This window comes from Hippoglossus hippoglossus, chromosome 16 (genome assembly GCF_009819705.1).
Source record: "Hippoglossus hippoglossus isolate fHipHip1 chromosome 16, fHipHip1.pri, whole genome shotgun sequence".
Classification (NCBI taxonomy): domain Eukaryota; kingdom Metazoa; phylum Chordata; class Actinopteri; order Pleuronectiformes; family Pleuronectidae; genus Hippoglossus; species Hippoglossus hippoglossus.
Genome location: NC_047166.1, coordinates 25,289,213 through 25,313,391, shown reverse-complemented (window position 1 = coordinate 25,313,391; position 24,179 = coordinate 25,289,213). Strand labels below are relative to the sequence as shown.

At 41.0% G+C, this 24,179-nt stretch overlaps 1 protein-coding gene across 1 annotated transcript in view; it reads right to left on the bottom strand.

Annotated features, from left to right (window-relative positions):
• Window positions 1–24,179, bottom strand: part of oxr1a (oxidation resistance 1a) — a 159,345-nt gene that overhangs the window by 14,357 nt on the left and 120,809 nt on the right. Inside the window, 5 exon segments of the mRNA XM_034611914.1 lie at window positions 1,800–2,461; window positions 3,916–4,100; window positions 4,839–4,991; window positions 16,847–16,960; window positions 19,030–19,137. Coding sequence (XP_034467805.1) covers window positions 1,800–2,461; window positions 3,916–4,100; window positions 4,839–4,991; window positions 16,847–16,960; window positions 19,030–19,137 — 1,222 coding nt within the window.

Here is a 24,179-nt window from a genome sequence, read left to right as displayed (position 1 = left end):
CAGAGGGACAAATTTAATTTCCTATAAGCATCAGCTCTGTATTAATGCAGCATGTTTTTTTTTAAGTTGCTGCTGTTACTTGTGTGGGCTGTGCTAATGTTCATTAATAAAGGGCGGCCCTGCTGAGATGCCTGTGAATTAGAGCTGCTTTTGCAGTCTAGCTCACTGTGTGAAGATAATTGCTGGGGAGAAAATGGCGAGTCCCTCTCCCACTGTCTTCATTCCTTATTTCTCGGGTAGAGAGACACCTCTTTGGAAACTTGAGTGGGTTATATTGACAGACGAATGACTCAGTGAGTTTGACAGCCGGTCAGATAACAAGGCAATAAATGTGCCCACCAGATATTATTAAAGGAGGTTTTAGTCCATTACTAATTGCATGTATTTCATCATTTATTTCATTATTGTTAGAGTTAACAGTACATCACAGGCAACGTCTGCTTTCTGTTCATTTCAGTTCACTAAACATTATCTTGTTTAAGATGAGTAATCCATTACTGCTGAGAGTTATTCAGTTATGATCAGACTGGTTTAAAACTTCATGCTGCTGGCACTTTTTGTATTGAACAGGATGCTGTTGTGCAGCTGGCACTCAAGACAATAATGTAAAATAAAAGACTCAGTGATGGATGAGCTGCCACTTCAAGATGATGTTTGAACTAAAAGCTGATTTTCATACCACAATGAAATGAATGAAAACCAACGGTCGCCTGGGAAGTAATCAGAAAACGTAAATACTATCCATACCAGTTACCAATTTAATCACTGGATCACATTAAGTGAAACATGCAAGTTCTGTATATGTACAACTTTTCCTATATAGTGAAGAGAATATTTTTTTAATAAACAATGTTCAGCTGGTAGAGCTTTTTGAAGAATATCTGGTAAAAGTGAGAACCTGAAGGACATTATTTAAACATAATGTATTTTAGTGGTAAAAACCAGTGACACTTAATGTATTATACTATCATAATTAAAATATAGATTTTAAGAGGTATTTTGGACCATGAAAAGTTAAAGTAAATGTATTGATTAAGCTGCTACATGCTCGGAGAAAGTGTGGGAGGTAAGTAAAAGAAAGTCCTTTATCAGGGCTTATAGCATTTCCGTGCTTACTTTTTCAATTTAGTGTAATATTTATTTAAAATTTTGGACATAAATTTGACATTATATGCTATTTGAAAAGTATAACAAACGTTTGGCATGATCAGTTGACAGGTTAAAACATCTACCAATCCTTTCTTGTTAAACATATCAATAAAGACATGAGAGTTTATTCCGGGCTTTGTGCAATTTAGAGTTTGTCTGAAATCAAAGGATGTGAAATAAATCACAGGTCTCTGAATGTTCTTTCAGAAGATGTTTTCGATGTTGGGTTTAATTGTCACCGTGTCTCCCCTTTGGGCTCGAGGTGTGTTTGTGGCATTTTGGTGTTTGATAGGCTTTAGCTTATCGCCTAGAGGAGAGGCCCAGACCACCAAAGCCACAGATCAAACAACTACATGAAACCCTGTAAAGCCAAGGTAGCCCCAGCAAGCTGATAACACCAGAGAGACTGCCATTTCCCTTCGTCTTTATATTCCAATTACTAGCAGAAAGGCAGAGTGGAAACTGAAAGGTTATCACAAAACTACATGACAGCAGTGATCCTGAAGCAGCTTTCCAATACTTCTCTGAAGAATATAGATGCAGCGTTGCAGCTAAAAGGGAACAGGAGGCCAGCTTCATCAGCTGAAATGTCCTATATGTGCAATTGTAAGAAATATGTTTTCTAACTTTTACTGAGATAGTGCGTTTACCCTCTGCAGAGCTCTGTGTGCCGTCCCTCTGCGTCTCCTCTACATTCTCCTCCTTGCCTTGTTGCATAGTGTCCGTTTTGGAGACGTCTGTCCCCTCGTTGGCATCCACTTGTGGACTGGCTGAGACGGTGGCCATGTCTGTGGCACCAGGGGGGGCAGAGCTTTGGGACCCCGGGCGAGAGGAGCTGCTGCTGGGACCCTGGGCCTGGCTAGTGGTGCTGCTGGTGGTAGTGGGTGTGCTTGGTGGCTTCTCTACACTGTGCTGCTTAGACCCCATCGGGGACTGGCTAATATTTTCTGTGGCAGTGTCTGGTGGATTGTCCTCTGCTTTTGCCACAGGGTGCTCCTCTGGCTGGCTGACCGAGCCGTGGGTGCTGCCGGTGGCCTGGTAACCAGCGCCAGTGGCATCCACCTGGGTGACGGTTTGCACAGACTCCGTAGAAGCGCCAGAGGACTTTTCCAGGCGGATGTCCTCATTAGACGCCTGCTCCTCCTCCCGGATGGGAGACAGCTCAGACTCGGTGAAGACGTCTTCAGAGATGGAGCCCTCTGTGCTGCGTGGGGCCGTGCTGCCGCTATCATTGGCCCCTGGCTCCCTCAGGCGATGTTCTGGTTCCTTCTGCTGGGAGGGATGTCTCTCAACTGGCAGAGGCTCCAGGTCACTGGAAAGATGAATGAAAGGACATAAGACACATGCAGCTCTTTCAATCACAACTTTTATTTACACAAAGTATTTAGTTTTTTTGCAAAGGAGGACAACATTACTGCTGAGCTGTTTAAAAATGAATTTTCTAACAATATTCCCATTCATATGCAGCCCTTTTATTGCCCTAGGAAAACCTGATGATCTAAGATTAATGTTGAAAAATAAAAGTATTTCTACTTCTGCCCACAATTGTGGGCTTCTCTTTTGGGCATCAGCCTTGAAAACCGCTGGTTTGTGAAAACACGCAGAGCTGAAACCGTAGAGGCCATGTGTCGCAAACTGCTGTAAAAACTGAGATACTTAGTTTTCAAATGGGCTTTATAGATCAGATCATATCCCATGGTTTACTTTGAAAATGCTCAATTCTGAATAATGAAAAGTGGGAATGTCCAAATGTAATATGCTGTTTACATGATTGGTATCAAATTCATGTATATTTTGAGGGCAGAGCTTTGACGATATGGACGATGCGAGGAGGTGGGATGTATCTGTTGCATTTTCAAAGTGTACCCTGCTCTTGCTAACTTTTCTAGAATGACCAACCCTAGCTTTGAAAAATTAAGAAATTCTTGTTTTTGAAAAACTGTAATGAAGTCGCATACAAACAGAAGAAACACTTGTATACAACCACAATACTGCGCATAATTAAATCCTGCAGGCACTTGTTGTTTGGCTGTGTTTAGACAGAGAGAGTGAAGGACAAAGGGAAGAGAGAGGAGACATAGGAGACAAAGACAATGCATCATAGCTGAGGAAACATCTGGGCCTGGCACAAATAACAGTGATTTGCCAGCACAATAACTGCTCCATGGGCAACACTCCAACCAGCTAAATACAGCTCTGCCTAGACCCTGCTACCAGCACAAGACACAGAAATCAATGACTGGTTTTCTAATGATACACCATATTTGTACTTGCATAAATTTGGCTTCAACAACATTAAAACAATCACTGTAAAAACAAACAAACAACTCAGACAAATCTGTGGGAGGAAATTAATCCTCTGAAGTGGCTGCTTCCTACTGCAGAAAGAAGTGAGTGCTCAGAATGTAGGAGGGTGAACGCATACTTCATTAACCCCAGTGTAATTGCCGTTTCTTTTTTATTTTGGTATGAAGGAAGGAAAAGTATGAAAATGGTGGTTGGTCGCTGATGGAATCTGATCATGGATGCAGCAGAGAATTACATCCATTCCAACAAGGTTGCTGCATTTCTGTGAGGTCTGCTAGAGACACACATGCAGTTGTCTATGTCAACGATAAGAGTAAGAATCTATGTAAATTGGGGAAAGAGATTAGTGTTGGCTTTTATAACTGCATATACAGTTGTTAAAATAATTACACATGTATATTCCATACAGAAGTCTTCATCTAACACCACAGTACTTGCACTATCTATGCTTTCTCTTACTCAGGGACAGCCTCTCTGATCTTCGGGTCGGTGATCTCCTTGTAGATGGCAGCAGACTGTACTTCCTCCAGAGGACACATGATGCCATACTCCTCACACCCGTGGGCCTGAACCAAGGGGTCCATCCGGTGAGGGTCGAACATGATGTTGTTGGGTGTCACCAGCAGCACCCCGCTCACCGCACCCTGACAACAACAACACAGGACACGAGAGAAATGGGTTGGAGACACAAAGAACCATCAGTATATGCATAAATAAATGAAATGAAAAGAATAACAACTTAGCATCCTTATCTACCACAAATGATAATCAAAAGCACCTCTGTCACATAAACAGCTGGGGGCCAAATCCATTTGAGACCACAAATGTCCTAAATCAAGTAGAAGTTATTGACTGGCAGCACTGACCACTTCAGTGCTTTCATTTGGTACCTGGGAGTGAATCAACAGCGGTTCAATACCACGGCTCTGTGTGTGTTTGTGTTTGTGCACATATCTTTCTATGGTTTTGTGGACATATTTTGGTTTGAAACCTTCTTTGTGAGGACTCACTGATATGTCCTCTGTGTGCTGTTGGAGGATTAACAGTTGGATTTAGGGTAGAAGTAGGTTTAGATAAGAGTTAAACATAAGGTTGGGATTCAGCATGTATTTGTGATGGTTAGCGTAAGGGGCTAGAGAATACATTATGTCAGTCTGTGCTTCAACCGTACGTCCTGGCAGCTGGGTGCCTTCCTGCCTGATCTCAATCAAATCTAAATAAAAACTACAGCAGACTCTGTCAACAAACTTTTTTCAAAGGTTTACTCAAATGTTGTGATAATACATGAGGGCCACTTGCAACTTTGATTGCAGCAGTAAGTTGTGTTGAACTGGTCAGTCAGTAACATGAAAAAGAGGGTACATCAGGGCACCGTATCTTACCTTCCCATCAGTGATGTACTTGCAGTTGATCTTGAGGAACTTCTCTGTGAGGGCCTCTTCCTCCTCGGAGGTGGACGACACCACCCTGGACTTACGCAGGGCAGAGAACACTGGCGGGTGACCGCCTTCTGGTTTAGGGGGGCCATCAGAGTCCTGGATGTGGAGAGGGAGTGGATGTAGAAATTGTTGTATTTAGGAGAGAAACAGAACATTTTTGTTAGCATGCATTCATATTGGACTACTGTAGTAGTAATATTTATATTTAATGAAGAAAATGTCTGAGTGCAGCTTCAGGGTTCTGTGAACCGGGTGAAGCAGCCAGTCTTTACTTTTTACAGTCTCAGAAAGAAGGCTGAAACCAGCATTACCACAGGCCAAGCAAACAGCCCATTCCAAACAGGTATGTTAGGAACAGCCACTGCATTAGTGACATATAACAAGGTGTGCATTTTATGGTCAGGAGTTAAAGGAAGTAATGTAGAGAATCCTTAAAGACAAAATATGTAAAAACTGTGTTCCGCTTTGTTCTGGTGCCTGCAAATAAACATGTACACAACTCTGTGATGTGTAGCTCTCTGAGCAACATTCAACCAAACAGACTAAATAATAAGCACTGTTGAACAGGCATAGCTTGGTTCACTTGGTGAAACGGAGTGCAACTAATTTGTGTCTCATTTCATCAAACTTAATGTGCGTGAGCCTCTAAATGTATTATCTATAAATAAACAGATATTTTCTGCACAGCGGGACAATCAGGTTAAAAGGAAGCCGATGATGAGCCAAATGAATACGCCTCCTGTGTGAGCCTCACTGTGGTAATTAGGTGAAAAAACATTCATGTGAGAGCAAAGCTTGAATTCTTTTTTTTTTTTGCATAACCTTATAGTTAGTTTGAGTCTATTTCAGACTTATCAAGTCCTTGAGTCAACGGAGGATTTTACAATTGAAATGTTTTAAATGGAAGGTTAAGACAGGGCACAGTTTTAAAGAAACCAGACACATTCGCAAAAATTGTAAAAAAGGGTTCTCAAATTTAGAGGCCTGGTTTTTGTCAATAATTAAGTGTACATTATTAATAGTTACATTATTTAATGCAATGTATTGTGTATAATATAAAAAAATAGCTCAGAATAATTTACAACCATGAACAGACAATGGGCCCCTGGACACAGATGTTGTTTTGCTTCTGTGCAATGTCGACCATTCAATAACAAACACATGATCTTAACAAGCCAACTACCTATGACCCTCTGAGCAGATCAAATCAAAGCCATGACTGTAATGATAACTGGCAGAAATGTTAAACAATGTTATTAAGAAGAATTCATAGATATTTATATTTAGATATTAGGCTGACTACAAATTCAAATATTTTCCACCTGCTTTTCTGCTAGATGCTGCACAACCAAGAGGGAATTTAAATTTAAATTGACAAATGCACTTTAAAGCAATTTTGTAGCCGCTTCCTCGTCATTACTGTGGTAACTATCGTGGTAACTGCAATCTGCCACAGACGGTGTGTTTGCTGGGCTTGAAACATGAGGTGTGGTGGGTTTGGCGTTGTTTTCCAGCAGCCTGTTGCCATGCGATGTCTGAGTCACAGAGAGGTAGAGAGGGAGAGAGGGGTGACATTTCGGTAGACAGCGCTGACTGTTGGTTCGATTGACTGGACAACGCAGGATGGACTGTCTGTGACACTGACTGACTGCTGGAGGAGATAGCTGTTGGGAATAAATGAGGGATAGTAGAAAGAGGGATGAGAAAAACCATAAGGGAGTAGCAGCAGAAGCAACAAAAAAAAAAAAGGCTTGTGCTGTGCTTTGGAAATAAAAAGAAAGAGATAAAGAGAGCTGAAGGCAATGAAAGAGTGTGACTGGTGTAAGGACATAGAACAAAAGGGAAAAGGAGGACAGAGAGGAGAGTGTGGGAGTTATCATAGAGGGGGATTTTGAGTGGGAGGGGAGGGCATTAAGAGCCGATAGAGAAGTGAAGAGCAGTGAAGAGCTACAGTAGCGGTGACAAGCTCGGAGAAGAGCGCCTGAGCCCATAACAACTGTCTGCTGTCCTCCTGACACCCATCCCTACACCTCCCCCTCTCTCCGTCTCCCAGCAGAGTCGACAAACAGCCTGCAGCTACTGACCCACACCGACACAAGCAGCCCAGACACTGGCAGGCGGGGAAGGCTGAGGGGGCTGGCCAATCTGTTACAGCCAAAACAAGCCTCTCCGTGAGAGGAGAGGAGAAAGGGATCTAAAAATGTTAAACTGAGATAAGGAGGTGAGGGACTGGGGCAGAAAATTAAGTTTCAAGAGTGACAAAAAAAGCATATTTTCTGATCTGTGAGAGCATCTGCTGCTGATGAATTTAAGATCAGAGGCCCAGCTGTTGAAGATGAGGGCTGTGTGTAGGAGTTTAACCAGGTCGTCATCCACTTAAACTGAACAAACCTCACCCACACAACTGCACTTCAATACGCTACTTCCCAGCAAGCCACTTCCCAGTGACTCATTCAAGATGGCATTCCTGCTCGAAGGGTAAATATGAGAAGAGGCGCAGTGTATTACACCCACAAAATAAAGTGTAACGCTTTTAGTGATCATGGATATAGTAATCAACCATATGGATCAAAAAGCTTGGGACAGAATTGTTCCTATACTAATTATTTTTAAATAATTCTGTTATAGTGATCAGGTCCGCTTACAGTGTTCATTTGGGGTCTTTTAATACATGTTTGGACTTTTGAAAAAGTTATGTTTTACAGTTTTGTCAGTAATTTATTGCTCCTCTCTGTGTCTCTATCATTCACACGGTGCACAGCCAAACGAGTTGAGCCCAACCGAGTGCGCCCTGCCATGTCCTCCGGCTCTCCCTACATTGTCTAACTTTACAAATTCTGTTGTTTTTACCCAGTCTGGGTTTACACGTGTCCGAGGACACTGTTTGTGTGTGTGAGTGTGTTTGTGTGGGAGAGAGAAAGAGAGCAAGCAGGACATGCTGATGAATGTGAGCGCAGCTATGATGAAAGATTTTACTCATTGAAGAAAGGCATAGATCATTATGTGATGATCAGTGTTGATATTTTGACGTCATTTAAATCAAATCAACGTTTAAACGGTCAGAGACGTCAGCTGAATCAGTGTGTGAGACAGAGAGAGACTTGTGTGCAAGTGTACAATGTTACCTTTCCCTCAAGCTCCGCGACTATCATACAGAAGCTATAGTAATCAACCGCTTATAGTGATACTTTTGGCCCGGGACAAACAAAATATTTAATATGGTACTTTTAAAACGTTATTTAAAAAGGTGTAGGTCCTGCCTGTTAGTAAGGCCTTTTCACAGAGAAAATTTGACATAATCCTTGTTGCATGTGGGTACCACAATTGTTTAAAGAACTGTTTTAAACAAAATGACTATGTTTGATTTAAATCATAATTATTAAGACAGTGATTTTGAATAACAGACTTAGTGTTATGGTCTATTCATTGTGAGACATGTCCCCCATACTTATTGTAATCAAAGTCTCCTGATGAATGCGGCTCACTCTTTTTGCCCATGCCCTTCATTCTGAGTAAATGTGTGGGGATGTGTTTCTCCACTTCAAAAAATTACAGCTTCCAAGCTGAACTGGTCCTCAGGGTTTGTTTTCAAAAGAATGATTATTATAGGATACTTTGACAGTAGGAGCGTGAAAACCCAAACGCCTATTAAATGACATCCAATGTAGTTGACCTAATCTTCAGTTAGATTGATTAAAATCGGAATGAAAAGAACAAATAAAAACAAAAACAAAATGCAAATATCGCAGCTAATAACACGACTTTGAGCAGGAACACACATGCAGCACTGTGTGCATCACCTGGGCTAAAATAAACAGCTTCCAGATGTCATAACACGTCCACCCTCACAGAAATGCACGGGAAACACTGTCTTACGTGCCCTGTCATTAACTATGGAACATTTGAGAAAGGGGTGTTATGTGTAATAACACCATTCACACGTCCCACACAGTTCACATGAGACAGGACTGTGAGGACTGTGAAGACACACTTGCTGTCCATCAGCGCAGAGCTGTTGATCATGAGGCATAAGAAGATGATAGGTAATGATTTCTTCTGGTGTTTTACCGACTGTTGACATGCTCAAAGCTAAAAGAGAACTATGTATTTGTCCTTTATTTCTTGTGTGAGGGATGACAACTGGCTGAAATTAGAGCATATAAAATAAAGAGGAAACCATGGTGAGATAGTTGTTCCGTTGAACTGGCTGCCAATGGTGGCATACTGTGAAAAGATTATTAAAAAAAACATCCAAGAGATTTGTTAAGTGAAGATTTTTGATTTTTGAATGTATTTGTGACATTGATGTCACTTGGTTATGCCTACTCACATATTCTACCATTACTGGCAATAACTCCTTTATTTCAATTGTCCTTGCTGCTTCCTTCAACTCAAAATCAGACAAATTCTTATGTATAGATACTTTAAACATGAACACACCTTTTCATTATGCTAAAACTGTTTCTTCTGATCAATGTTGTAGATATTGTAATTTAGTTGATGTGTTCAGCTACACAAGGCATCTTGCACTTCTGTCCGTCCTGAGAGAGGGATCCCTCACATGTGGTTTTTACGTTTTTTCCCCCTGTTAATAGAATTTTTTTGGGTAGTTTTTCCTTACTTCTGTTGAGGGTTAAGAACAGAGGAGGTCGCACCTTGTTAAGCCCTATGAGACAAATTGTGACTTGTAAATATGGGCTATACAAATCAAATTTTACTGATTGGTTCATCAGTGCTCCAGGCTGTTGTAACAACCGCTGTTAAAGTCTTTGAAGACATAGGAATCATCTGCTGATGCTGAGTCTAAGCAACCGTTGTGACAGCCAGTATACATGCAGTTAACGGATATAGTTTGAGGCTGTGGAAGTTCAAGTGGCAATGGACGATAGTTAAACTGCCCCTAGCATTTCCAAATGGTATAACAGTCAGTGCCACTGTCAAAACATATTATATTACATATTATATTTGACGATATATAAATGGGCTAATCATGATTGGTCCTGGCTGCTACGGCGCTATGCACAGACTCTGGCTAGCCAAGCGTTTGTATTTGGGAAATGGAAGTGGAGATGTATCGTCAATCTCTATATAGTCAATGCTGTCAAAGACCAGATCCCAACATGGTCTAATAGAGGTGGGAATCTTTAAAATCATGTTCTGTAAAGTCACAGCGACCTTGACCTTTGACCACTGAAATCTAATGAGTTCATCTTTGAGTCTAACTGAACAATTGCACCAAATTTGAAGACATTCCCTCAAGGGGTTCTTGTTATTAATCCAATAAAAGAGATGGACAGATGGATGGATGACCTGAAAACAATGGTTCTGGCCATTGGCCGTCACTGTCTCAAAGACACTAAGTTGCATTAGTAAGTCAGCAGGTTCTGTAACTGATAAAGTAGAAATTCAATATCTGAATGACAGTTCTGAACCCTCTTAAGGCCTGGGGCTCTCTCCATAGTCTGACTGCCCATCAGCACTACAGAGGACAATCCCAGTATGGGACTGTGACAAAAACACAGCCTGCGCCTAGCAACATATACTTTATAATGATGAAGTTGAAGCAAACGTGTGTGAATATTGGTTTCCTGGGCTGCTGTTTTCTTTGCACTACTAAAATCCTCTAATATAAGACTAGTGTTTGTCCTGCACTGGCCTCCACAGCATTCACTATTTTCTCAGCTGGTGCTGGAGTGTGGTACTGTGAGGGATGATCCTAAACTTGTCTGTCTTTATGTCACCCCCATATTAATCCTTAACTTTAGCCAACTTTTTAAACTGCAATACCACACAGGTAAGGCAGGGTAAGGTAAGGATAGTTAAGGTAAAAGACAGCTGTCCTGGGGATGAAAAAGAACTGAGACAACCTGGCTGCAAAGTGCTATGATGAAGACAGACTTTATTTGACCTCATCTGAGGTGAGCAGCGCTGTCCCTAAGTGACCATACCCCATTCAGACTTGGAAACGGGATCTTTTCAGAGTGTGTGTCTGTGTGTGTGTGTGAGAGAGAGAGAGAGAGAGAGAGAGAGAGAGAGAGAGAGAGAGATCAAAGGGAGAGAAAGAGCATAGTGCAGCATGGTGGAATAACTATTGCAATGAAATCCAAAGATGAAAGAGCTGCTGTGCTGGACTCAGAGTGTGGGTAAGTGCTGAGGGGGGGGGGGGGGGGGGGGGGGGGGGGGGGGGGCAGAGCAGATGAGGGAGTGAGGATGAGGACAGTAGTATGGATGAGTATTGAAATGGTCTGTACAGGCCGAGAAGTGCTGAGCTGAGAAAAGTAGAGGGAGGGGAGCTGAGGGAAATATGGCCTGATGTGGCCACCCTGAGGCTCGTCCCTGAGGGTTCTGGAAGGTGCGGCGAGGACAGCATCACTGTAATTTACAGCAGTAAAGCTGACACTAGCGCCGGGGACAAGGGATTTGTGTAACGGTGTAAGGTGGCAGCTGTGGTGGGGCTTCACAAATCAATATCCTTTTACTTTCCAAACAATATTTCTTTCCTCACACACATTTAAATGCAGAGAAGGAAAAAGTACAATGCAGCAGTGGTTACATATTATATAAAATATGGCTATAATAAGGTGATGAAGGACAAATATATTGTAAATATGAGGTAATACACAAAAGTTCCCCAAACATTCTGGTACATTTCCTTTAAAATGTATGATGTATTAGTTGTATTTGCTTCTGTGTTCATAATAAAGACTTCAGGGAGGAAGTCTTTAGATGCCACCCAGGTTTGACCTTGACATTGACACATGGTGCCATCGAAAATCAATCCACAGCTCCACCTTGTGGGCATGGTCACGTTCTGCAAGAGGGAGCGCACAATGGTTGTGATTCATCAAACCTCTGAGGCCACAAGTCCTCAAGCACAATCTGTACTGTTGTTTGTATCACCCAAATTTACATCCTAGAACTAGAGCCGATGCACTGATGAGCCACCCATGAGATTCTCACCAAAATCTAATAAGGTTTTGTAGGTTCAACACTTTAGGAGATAAAACCTGTTCATCTGAGTGAGATCATCACAAATGTGACTATGTGGCACCACATGTATATGTAATAGCAAATGGATCTACTTCCTCCACTGCTTATTTTAGAACAAACCCCAGTGGAAGAAAGTAAGTAAGGAAGAATGGAGAGACCCAAAAGAGGTGCCAAAAGAGGATGAGACATAGGTCACAGTAGTAGCTGTGCCACCATGGTGAGTAAATTTGTGTGTGTGTGTGTGTGAGAGAGAGAGAGAGAGAGAGAGAGAGAGAGAGAGAGAGAGAGAGAGAGAGAGAGAGAGAGAGAGAGAGAGAGAGAGCATGTGTGTGTGCGTGTGTCAGTATGAGCACGAGAAAGGTCTGCAAAGGACAAAGAGGACGCGTCTGCCCACACAGATGACCAGAGAGCAACTAGGCCAGTGAACCAGTGGCTGCCAAATAATCCAACGACAGCAAGAACGCCAGCCGGAGAGTCAGCTAGCTATTCATGCATTCACACACACACATGTACACGCACACATGCACAGTCAGACAGCCAGCCAATGATCCGTGCCTGCAAGATGTGTTACTTTTTGCTGCCAATACCAGCAGGCCAGCAGGCAGAGCGAGTGCATGAAAACACTTCAGAGCTGCCTTATCTGGCCTTTAGCTCCATCACAGAAACACTGAACAACATAAATGGATGAGGAGGAGAAAAAAAACTTTTACTTTGCTTACTGAGGAATTGGGAGTGTTGTATACCAAGTGCATTGATGGCTAATGTTTTGATAGGAGATTCTCATACACTTTAAAAAATGTATTTGACATTTATTGCAAATTAACAAATGTCCTCCCTGCTTCTGAAACTGGAAATTTAAGGCTAATAATCTATACACATGTATAAATGTTTTATGTTTCACACCTTATACTATTCCAAAAAGTAAACTCCACTTGAAAAATGTATTTCAACTAATATACGATGTAACTTTTGAAAGAGGAAACAATACATTCTTCTTCTTGCAAATTAAATGCTTGGTTCATTAGAAATAAAATGCAGCATAACGTTTTTTATGAACTCGGGGGTTTTGCTACTACAAATTAAATATAATGTTCATAGTTATGCTTTCATTAGTGTATAATCAAAGTACGATTTTGTTCTTATTGCCTTGGAATGAGGCCTTTATATCTACATCAAAAATAGAATACAACAATGAATCAATTATTATTATTATAATCATAATTTTAAAGATATTTTTGGGCCTTTTACCGTCCTCATCCTGTATTGTCCTGTGGCCTTGTCTTGTAAACGGTAAATAAAATAGCTTCAATACACAGCTTCATTTCCTGTGTAAAATGTCTAACTACTGGGAGGGAATTTACTCGAGGTGGCGTCAACAACACAGCTGAAGATGATAATTTCTAGCACGTGAGAGACACCTGAGGACGATTTTCTAATGTGAAAAACTGACTGATAAACTGACTGTTCAATGATAACACTCTAAAAAAACAGCTAAGAAAATGTCACTACAACACTGGAAACCTTCACTTGAGCATTGGCTGTATGAATTATCAGGTACCCTTCAGCTTGAAAGAATCTGTTTTGCTGTGAGGAACAAACAGAAGGATTTTTAGAGGAACACTCTCTCTGTTTATTATGCATTTTCTAGGGTTCATCCTGTATTGTGTCCTTTTTGTAATGCTTTCTTCAATGGAAAACCCAAGCTTACATCTGCGTGAATGCTAACAGAGCTTCACATAAAATACATTCAACAAATACATAGGATTTAATTCTTTGAGGCAAATTAAAAATAGTAATACCCTCTAATATTTAATGGCTTTGATTATTTGTCAGGCTATTCTAACACCTAACAGGCTTTTTAAACATCTGGTGCTCCGTGAGATCAGACCCTTTTTATATCCAAAACTGAAAGAGAAGCAGCGGAGAGTAGTTCCTCTTTAGAACACTCGTATTCATCAGGGTTATAGTAGCTATTTGCTGCTTGCATTGCTATTACTTTACACCTCCCAGAGCCATTTATCTGGATAATATCCTCATAGAGACGAGTGTGCCGAGCACCAAAATAGGCCTGTAATTAAAAGATGCTGGGGATTCTGCAGAAAATAAATAAATAAAAGGAAACAGAGTGAGTTATTAACAGAGTGAGTTATTAAGGTCCTTCCTGTGGTTGAAAAATCAAACAGCACCCAGATGCCGTCTCCTTCTATACAAATATCATGTTACACACAAAAAGAAGAGAGGAGTGACACTAATGTGCAGAGTTGACACGGACACACACTTTCATGCATAGGCAGGCAAATGCAAACACAAACAAACACACACACACACAGTTGACACATTGGGTGAGGTAATGCTCCCTCCCTTCTGCCTTCCAAGCACACTTCCTCTGCCTGGAATAATTGCTGCCTGGCTGCTTGTTTGGGATAGCGAGCAGACTCCCTTCATTAGTTGCTCTAAATATCAGACACGGCATCACTTTTAAAGGCTTAATTTCTCTGCAGTCACAGCCCCCCTCACTGATCCTCCCCTGTTGAAAGCCGCTGAATATGCTCCTGTTCTCGCAGGCATGACCTAAATAGATAAGTGGTAAGTGAACGGGGCTCTTTCTTTTGGCAACCGTGGAGAAATTAACGAACTGAGATTAGAGTCGACGAAAAGGGGAGCGCGCTTGTGGTGGTAAGGGTTGTCGAAGCTCAAGTGGAGCAGCAGCAGCAGCAGCAGCAGCCAGGAGAGTGATGGTGAGGGAGAGACAGCAGTATCCATTTTCTCACAAAGGCGGCAAAACAAGACGTCCGTTTCCATGGCGACCAGCAAACAGTCATATTTCTTAAGGGACCACTGCGGTGCTTGATGATCAGCTCATTCAGGTGCTAGAGAAACGCCGCACCTGAGGGAGATGGCTCATACTTGTGCTCTCAGAGCTGTGAGAACAGGATGAGTGTGGACCAGGCTGGAAGTCACGTGAGACACAAACAACATGCAGCCTCCAGCTTGTATCCAATTCTCATGCAACACTAGAGAATCTGGGAGGGACATGTGGGGAACATGTCAAGTCATGTCATGTCAGTGCAGGAATAAACCCACAACAACAAGATGGCACAGCAATTAAAAGCATATTGCATAGATTTAACTCTAGTAATTACCCTAATTATATGTTATTATCATACAAGTATGCACATTCACTGAATACGTCACTGGAGGTGCTCATAATATATGACCTCATTAACACAATATGTCAATGCCATGTGTCATCATAAACAAACTACAGTAATTTATCCAACCAAAAGTCTTGTCAGCAGCTAATAGCTATTTTTCTATTTAACACCTGCAGTTTCTTCTCTAAATGTTATATCGTAATTTCACATGAGATATGTATGATGTTTTTCGAGACAGTGGACCAGTGAGAACAGTGAAAAACAGAAGCAGGTTTTTGGCAAAGCGATGCTAAATACTTGCTAAAGGAGGTGGGCTTATTGTCTTATTTTGTGCTCTTTTCATTACAATGTTTAAAGGAGAAAATCTTCACATCTAGATGTCCCATTGAAGGATTTTATTTGCCAAAGTGATGTTTCAAGCTCGAACGAGCAGGCGATGCAAAAATAACTATGCGCATAAAAATTATAATAATACCACAATTATAAAAAGAAAATCGAATTATGGCTTGGGGAAAACTTGGAGGCGTAAGGTCACCGTCCTAGATGTAATTTGGATGTGATTTTTATTATTCTTTTTGCTGCTATTTGATTTCTTCTTTGAAAATATCATAAATAAATAAATCCATCCATTTCCCAAGTTTCTTGTACACTTACTATTTACCCTTCAAGGACCACAATGTAAATAAGTCCTGACATCAGTATGCTGTCAATTTTTCGACTGTATTTGTCTATTGTATTTGCTAACTTCCGCCAACCAGTGCAGTTTTCCGTCTACCTAATTTTTATATAAGGTAAATTTGACCTGATCAATTAATCCAAGTGACAACTGATCAAAAGTTGAAGAAATTCCCTCAAGGCAGTCTTGACATATCACATTCAAGAGGCTAAAACATGTAACGATGTAATGAAATTCAATTTGGGTATTCTTGATATAACACATTCACAGGAAGGTGCGGTAAGGTGCTTGTGTTTTGACATGCTCTATGTGCTTTAGAATTGCCCTTCAGGGACAAATAAAGTTGTTTTGAATTTGAATTGAAAGTCTTTCTGTTTGAATGGACAAAATGAATGAACAGGTTCAGTGTTATTTTGTTGCCAGAGTAATATCATTATGGTGTAGCTACAAGCAAAATGAGCTTACTTGTTTGTTTTTTTTAAATATCGTTAGATGCGAAGACTACAAGAAATCCTGCAAGCTGCTCCCGCTTCATTTCTTCTTCTACTGTTTAATGCTGTCTCAACGAGACCACCCCTGTTATTTTGGTTTGGACTAAAGGGAAAAAGTCAGAAGGTCCTGAATAAACAAGGTAGGTGTGAAGGCCCCTTAATGTCCTTCTCATAATGTCACTGAAACTAAACCTAGATTTCACAGCCTCAGAGGGACCCTGTGTAAAAAACATACACAAACATTGCTTCTAGTTCTGTCCTTGGAAATATAAGGCAGGTTTTACTAGTTTTACACCTCTTTCTGTCTTCTGTGTCCTTGACAGCATGACGCATCACCCTGTATGTGTCATGCTGTATACATAACATTTGAATAAATCCTTTAAATACAACCTTTGAAATGATAGCACATTTTGTGATTGATGATGTTGCACTGCTTGGCCTTACACGAACAATTAAAATGTTCACCATTCCCTCCTCATTTATTAGTTCAATGATAACATACTGCAGAAGGTTGCTGATGCTACAGCAAAAAATGTCATGTTTCATAGGCATCCACATAACAGCACAACAATTAGGTGACTTTACTTGAACATTATCTGTGTCTGTGAGACTGTGCACCGGAGGCTGTTGTCAACATACCGTCACCTTCTCTAAATCAGCTTCTGAGGAGGTAGGAGACAGGGGACTGATGGGACTGAGGGAAGGGGAGCTTCCGACACTGGAGACGTACTCGGGATCAGGAACGTACAGAACCTGCAAACACAACCCATGTCTGTATTTACACAGGCACTGGCTTTGTGCAAACACACATTGCACGCACAAGGAGAATCTTCTCTCTCACACACACACACACACACACACACACACACACACACACACACACACACACACACACACACACACACACACACACACACACACACACACACACGTAAAGGATAAACAGAAGGAAAGTCACAGTCATGATGGCAGGTTAATGTGTTAGAATAAACAGCGATGTGATGAACATGGTATCTGATGGTTTTCATTGAGTTAGAACACAGTAAATCTAGTCAGAGCAACATTACATTTCAATGCTGACACTAAATGCATTTCCATTAATGGCTGAAACTATTTTCATTCAGATTAATCTGTTGATGATTTGCTCAATGAATGACAAGCTGAATGAATGAATGAATGCGCAGCTATTAAGTAAGATTTTACTCATTTAAGAAAAGTATCAATCATGTGTTTCATAGTTTTTTTTTTATGTAGTTCATTTCCTGTTCGATACAACTAATCAATTAATTAGCTGACTGGTTCTATTTCTATATTGATGTGATAATGTTTGTATCGGTGTGATGGATAATTTGAGTTAAAGGGGAAAAAAAGGACGATTACACAAAAACAACCCAACAGATTTCCATGAAAGTTGGTGGAGTATACACATTTTGTCACAGATCCAGATTAGGGTTACAGTTTTTTTTTTCTTAAATTTTCTTTAAAATTGCGAGAAAGGGCATATTTCAACATCTTCACAGTTCTTCCAGGTAAAAGTTCATGAAAGAAATTTGCCATATTTAGGGGACTGATGTCTATGAGTGTGAGAAATCTGGTGCAGCTTGATTGAACTGTTGGGCGGGGATATGTGCTTTACTGAGGGCCATTCTAGTTTCATATGCAGAGTGCAGACATGAGAGTGGTGACGATCTTGGAAAGAAAGCATATTTACTGAGATATTGTACTTATAGGTCACAAAGAAAAAAAACCCTGATTCAATTACTTTGAAAGCTGGACTTTTACTTATAAATATAGTATTTTACATTGTGGTGTTGGTTCTGTTACTTAGTAAAGGGTCTGAGTAGTTCTTCCCCAAGTATAGCATAGCTAGCATAATTTCCATAATGGTAGGCTAATCTTTTAAAGGGGACTAGAACGTGTTAATGTCAGTGCAATAAAAACATGGGAGGTATTTAAAAATCATTAAAATGTGAAGTGACATTAACAACTACCTAATAGTAGATTACAATTTTTGGGCTGTACAAGACGTTAGGAGACGAAATATTATATATATATGTATTTTTTATAGCAGCTTAACTTCTGCCTCATGTAGTGAGAGCAGAGACGATGGTTCAGTGAGGGCTCTCTACACCCTACTGTTTGGACGCAGTTCAACTCAGCATTGTTTGCAGAGAGCCGAGATGAGGGAAGCCAGCGGGTTTGGCGCATGTGGCTCTTCTCAAATTCGTCTGGATTTTATTTCAATGCCAGGAAATAGAGTGACAAAATATCATTTTGGATGTTTGTTACTTTCTCCCAATTAAAAAAAAAAACTGGGTTTAGGATTTGGGTGTATTGCTGAAGAAATAAGAAACATGACGCAGAGCTTGAGCCAGGGAAGATGGCTGAGTGTTAAGCGGTCTTAAGATGGGTAGCTTGTGTCATTGTGTTGGAAATAAAGCATCTTTGGAAGGATTTAAGGATCGCACATATTATTATACCTTTTTAGAAACAAAATAGGTAGTTCTAATGGGACAAGCAACACTGTAATTAGCAGGCTATCAAGAGGAGATAGAGATCGTAGGGATGTGGTAATTGAGTCAGCAAGTCTGTGAGAAAGGACACACACATGCAGCTTGTCATTTTCCCTAAAAACCTTCTATTAAAAAAAAAAATCATACATTCTAACACTTTGAAAATTAGTAATTGTGGGATCAAGGTAAACCAGTGAGAATGACAGGTGTCTATCGAGCAGTTAGTGGGTTGAAGTAGTTAATGAGGTAGGTCAGTGATGAAGTGATGAAGCTGAATCTATCAGTGAAGGCGTGCACGGCGGCTCACACCTGGCCAGGCACCACTGCTCTGGAGAAAAGCTTGTTCAGCTGAACCAGCTCATTGGGTGTGGTGTCGAACTTGAGCGCAATGCTGTTCAGCGTGTCCCGCGATTCCACCTGGACCACAAAAGAAGAGAGAGGACACAGAAATCACACATCCTGTTTCAGTTCATGGGACTTCTTTCAAGCTGCAAAGAGAAGACGTGAAGAAGTGACACAGAGGACGAGAGTCGGAGAAAAGACAATCTGACGAACTGAGCTGTGCAATTATCACTTGAAAGGTTTCACTGTGGCTTGTTTTTTTGCATGTTGGATTTGGGGTGTTACGCAAATTGAAGGTGTCAGCTGTTGACTGGAAATACGTAGATTCTCATGGAATGTGATGTTGCTGGCAGAAATATGAAGAGACATGGATGTCACTAGCAGGCCCTAGAACAATGTCTAGGGCCATAGCAATGATTGAAAATCATATTATACATTTTTGTTATTTGATGATCTTTCAATTTATTTTTCATTGATATTATCAGAATCATTTAGTCTAAAGAAATATCACAAAATCATATAAAAGTCCCAGATAATTTCCCCACATTCCAAGCGACCATTTGCTAAATCGCTCCCTCTGCACCGAGCAGCAGCAGGTCTGAGAAGCTTTGGATTTCTCTACATGCCGCAGTGATGTACAATGTGCTGTATTCAAATTACACTTTGCATTAGAGGGAGTGCCTTGTCTTCCATCAGTCTTTCCAAAACCAAAAACACCTGAGGAAAGGTATCAGGAATAGATCTAACAGTCTGTTTATCTACAATATATAAGCAGCTTACAATCTATTGTAGTAACCAAATGCTACTTCCAAGGCTAAGAGGCAAGCAGCTGCCAGATGCATTGTTCAGAAACTGGTCCTGGATGTTATGACAGTATATTATATTTGCGATAACCTCTGTTTGGTATCGCAACATGAGATTGTAGACGTGCAAATTACATGTTCAGTCTGTGGTTTCAGAATGGTAACACACCTAGTAATAACTAAGACCTCTGTTATTCCCCTTTGCAGACAAAACAGCTGTAGACTCCACAAATGTATATTTATTTGTATTATACTCCACTTGGGCTCCTCTTAGAGGACGTGTTCCAAACACTATGTAAATCGGAAGAACATCTAACATTGTTGTCGGCTATTGTCTTTGTTTTCCTTTAAACATAAATTGTAGATGAGGGCGTAAAAAACTCAGCCTACAGCTTCTCTTCCAATCTGGCTTCTACTTTTGTTTTGTTTTTTGCTAGTGGAGTGCATGCACAGTTGTTACCAGTGTCCGCACAGACACAACAAATTGATGGGTACAGGGATGTGAGCCTCATGACAACATTCTCATCTTGCAAACCTTAGTGGATGCTCACATACTCATGGATGCGGCTACGCTGGCTTAACAGTGCACTGCGGTAGAGTGCGAGAAGTTCAGCCTCAGTCTTTCAGTATTCTGTAATTTATTTGACAGTTCTGAGCCCACAGATATTCAGATTAAGATGATACGAAACAGAAAAAGGCAACAAGCCTCATGTGCAGAGCTGGATCAAGCTTAATCAACACCTGAAGCACCTGATAGCCTAAATTGTAGTTGGTTACTTTTTTGTTATTAACAGTCATTTAATTCACTCTGAAAGCTCCTAGTCCTGAACTAAAGGTACAAACAAGCAGTGCTATCATGTTAGCAGAGCTTTCATGCAGATTCCCTGCTCTTGTGGCTACACCCTGTGCTCAGCTGCAGCCGTCTGCAGTGTGACACAGGTGCTTCTGCTTGTCTCCACCAGTTACAGTCTATACAACAGAGATGTGCTCCATGTGTCTGAACTAGTTAAGCATCTAACATGCCTAGTGGGAGATCTACCTTCCAAATAAGGATGATAACCATGTTAGAAAGCGCCTGCGTGTGTGAGAAACATTGTAAACGTGGAAAGAAAATGAGCTCAGGGGAGAGAACCCCTGAGAACCAGACAGGCAGGGCTGACTCTGAGCTGTGTATAATTAGGACAGGATAATGGCACTGTGTGTGTTAGTGCAGCAGTCATGGGACTGCCTGTGGGTGTGTGTGTGTGTGTGTGCGCGTGCGTGCATGTGCAAGCATGTGTGTGTATGTCTTAATTCTGAACATGACAGATTGTTTCTAGGAGAACAGACAGACAAAGTGAGACACACACATAGACATACACACACGCATGCAGGGTCACAGACAGGTAGTTGAATAAAGGGAACCAGCACAGACGAGCTGGAATATTAGTAACTTGTGGGTGAGGCAGACACTAGTGACATGATCTGGATCATGTGTGAAGCTGCAGAAAACACACAGAAACTCAGAAGCTGTTGGCAACATGTGAATATTTTCACAATAAATACATTTAGCTGTGACATGCTCATATCCTCATCATCCCCAGAATCTGTAGCTCAGACAGGCGAGTAAATCTCGTCAATTAGAGCAAATACTCTAAGTGTGTCATTTGGCCAGGGCTGTGTGCAAGAGGAATGTATGATTTGTGGTAAAATGTTGCCACGTTAGGGAATGAGATGGGCTTGACATCTATCTATTAAACACTTTTAATCATGTGCAGTTCACCAGCAACACAGACTGAAAGGCTTTAAGAAGTAAATAAAACATGTTTCATGTCAGTCAAGGGAAAAACAAGGCTTGATATGAGGCAGTGGTGCATTTAACCTCACCAAATCCCTGCAGGAAGCCCTGGGACATGGTGGCTGTGGACTCATTTTACAACAACACCAGCATAATGTTTGTCCATACTTCTAAAATCTATAATAGAGTAATTGTAGATTATTCAATATTCTGGTTATTTAGATTGGTTAGACTCATATTGGTTTCAGGCAAACACCAACATCTCCTTCCAAGCAAGACCAAAGAGAGAGGAATAACAAGAACACACCATATTGAGCACAGCGTACTAAAAATAAAGTGACATGGTAAGAAGCTGGCTATGATGGCAGAGATCCAGCAGAAACAGCTGGTAAAAAGACTAATCAGCATGTAAGTGCAGTGACAGTAACACTGCTGTGTCACTTGGTTTGGCTCCAGAGCACAGCTCATTAGCTCTTGGAGCTGAGATGTCTTGTAAAGCTGGTCACTTGCTTGGAGCACCATCCGCCACTGCTAATCTCACAAGTGAGGGAAGGAGTATGTTTGAAGTGTAATATGAAAGTAGTTTTAATTTTGGAAATTGAACTTTGTCTGTGATCCGCAAATTTTAAAGATTTCCTGATCTTCAAAAGCAGCTGACAAAATAATTGCAGTCATTCTTGCAGATCAACAGTCCTGTCATGTTGGGTTATTTTGCACATTCCTTCCTGTCCCTTTAATGATGTAGGTTGGTCTATTAAGACTAGACATTAAAGGGTTGGACAAAAGCTGGATTGGGAGGTTGCTAAGTGCTATAACCCAGGGCCCTAGATTGTAGGCTACACTGGGGTTGGACTCCATACCCTCTGGGGGAACAAACTAATCAGAGCTGAGGTCGGTCACGCTGCTGGTACACAGTCTCCCTGACTCAGCAATGTGCGCCACTTTGTTTGGCCCACAATGAACAAGGCAGAGTAGGAATGCATTGTGCAGTATGGATTGGATGTGGAGGCCGTGCTGGGCTGAGTGAGGTTGATAGGATACACTAGTTTGACTTGCAGTGAGCAGGTGAGCACTGCAGAGAGGAACAGGGCCGGTGGAGTGTTTCTGGGATACTCTTGGCTAGTAAGTGGTTGTAGATGTCGTTGGGTTAAAGTGTAGTAAGAACCAAAGGTGATTTGTTAGATTTTCTTTACCTATTATTAACCACTGACATAATATGATAGTATGTATAATAATTAGAAATACTGTTTCACACACTCACATTCTTGTTCTGCTGCAACTGCCTATTGTAGTTTATTCATTGAGGGAAACGAAACACAATTCAAAATGTGGGTACATCTGCTCGGACAATAAAGCTGGATACAAAGTTGTAGTTGAGGATGCTTCAAATGTGAATGTTGCTGCTAAGAAGCTACATATTCAATAATGTGGATTCCTCACAGGCTTCTTCAACCCAGCAGCACAGAAGATCTATAGCCTACAATCACCAGAGTTTCAAGGTTGACAACAAAGATCCAAACAAATGTGAAATATGGTTACAATCTCCCCTTCTGTTACTGAGTTATGACATTGAATTAATTTGACTTTTGGATATAAAGTAGCAGGACTTTAAGATCTGACTTTTAAGGACTGTAAGACAAGGCAAGACATTTGTCTGAAGTTTTGTCATAACTAGCATATGGATTCATGGGTTATGGCGAAAAAACACGTGTTAAGAGGTCATAGTGAACTTTGACCACCAAATCTACTCAGTTCATCCTCAAGTCCAGCTGAACATTTGTACCAAATTTGAATGGACAACACAAAAACATGATGCCTGAACTGTAAATCCAGAAATCTATTTTTACCTGGTTCACAGACACGTCTCCTTGAAGGGTCAAAGTGGAGATACACAATAACGGTAGTTTGTTGAGCTGATTCAATTGTCTGGCTTGATTAAATGTTAACGCGATCATTTTCTAGAAGCAAATCAAATTACAAAGCATCCTTTATATTTCAGAATGCTATTTGATACCTTCAGATTCTCACTGCTTGTTCATCAGCCTACATTTAATTAAATCATTCGATCAAAGTTGAGATAAAGTTAAACGGAGGTTGCACAGCAAAGGCAGTGAGTACACGGACAAACCTCATGAACTCAAACTTGTAAGGTTTAGAAATGTGACATCATATTTCTTAAGCAACAAGAACCACTCTGCAGTCAGGACTACCGCTTTCCTAGAGATTTTTCAGGACAGGTGGCAAAGTGGTGCAGTGGACAGCCGGGGTCTTTCTGTGTGTGGAGTGTGCATGTTCTCCCTGTATCTGTGTGGGTTTTCTCCTGGGACTTCAGAGATTAGGTTCATTTGACCATAGATGTGAACGTGAGTGTGAATGTTTGTCTCTCTCTAGATAATTGATGGGTGGATGGGTGAATGGCTTTTCCAGAGCTCTTCTAGTTTCCATTTTCAGTGTTGATCTAACTTCTCTTACAGACAAGGATCAAACCATACACCAACATGTTTATGTGCAGTCTAAGGCTATAACTTATTTTTAAA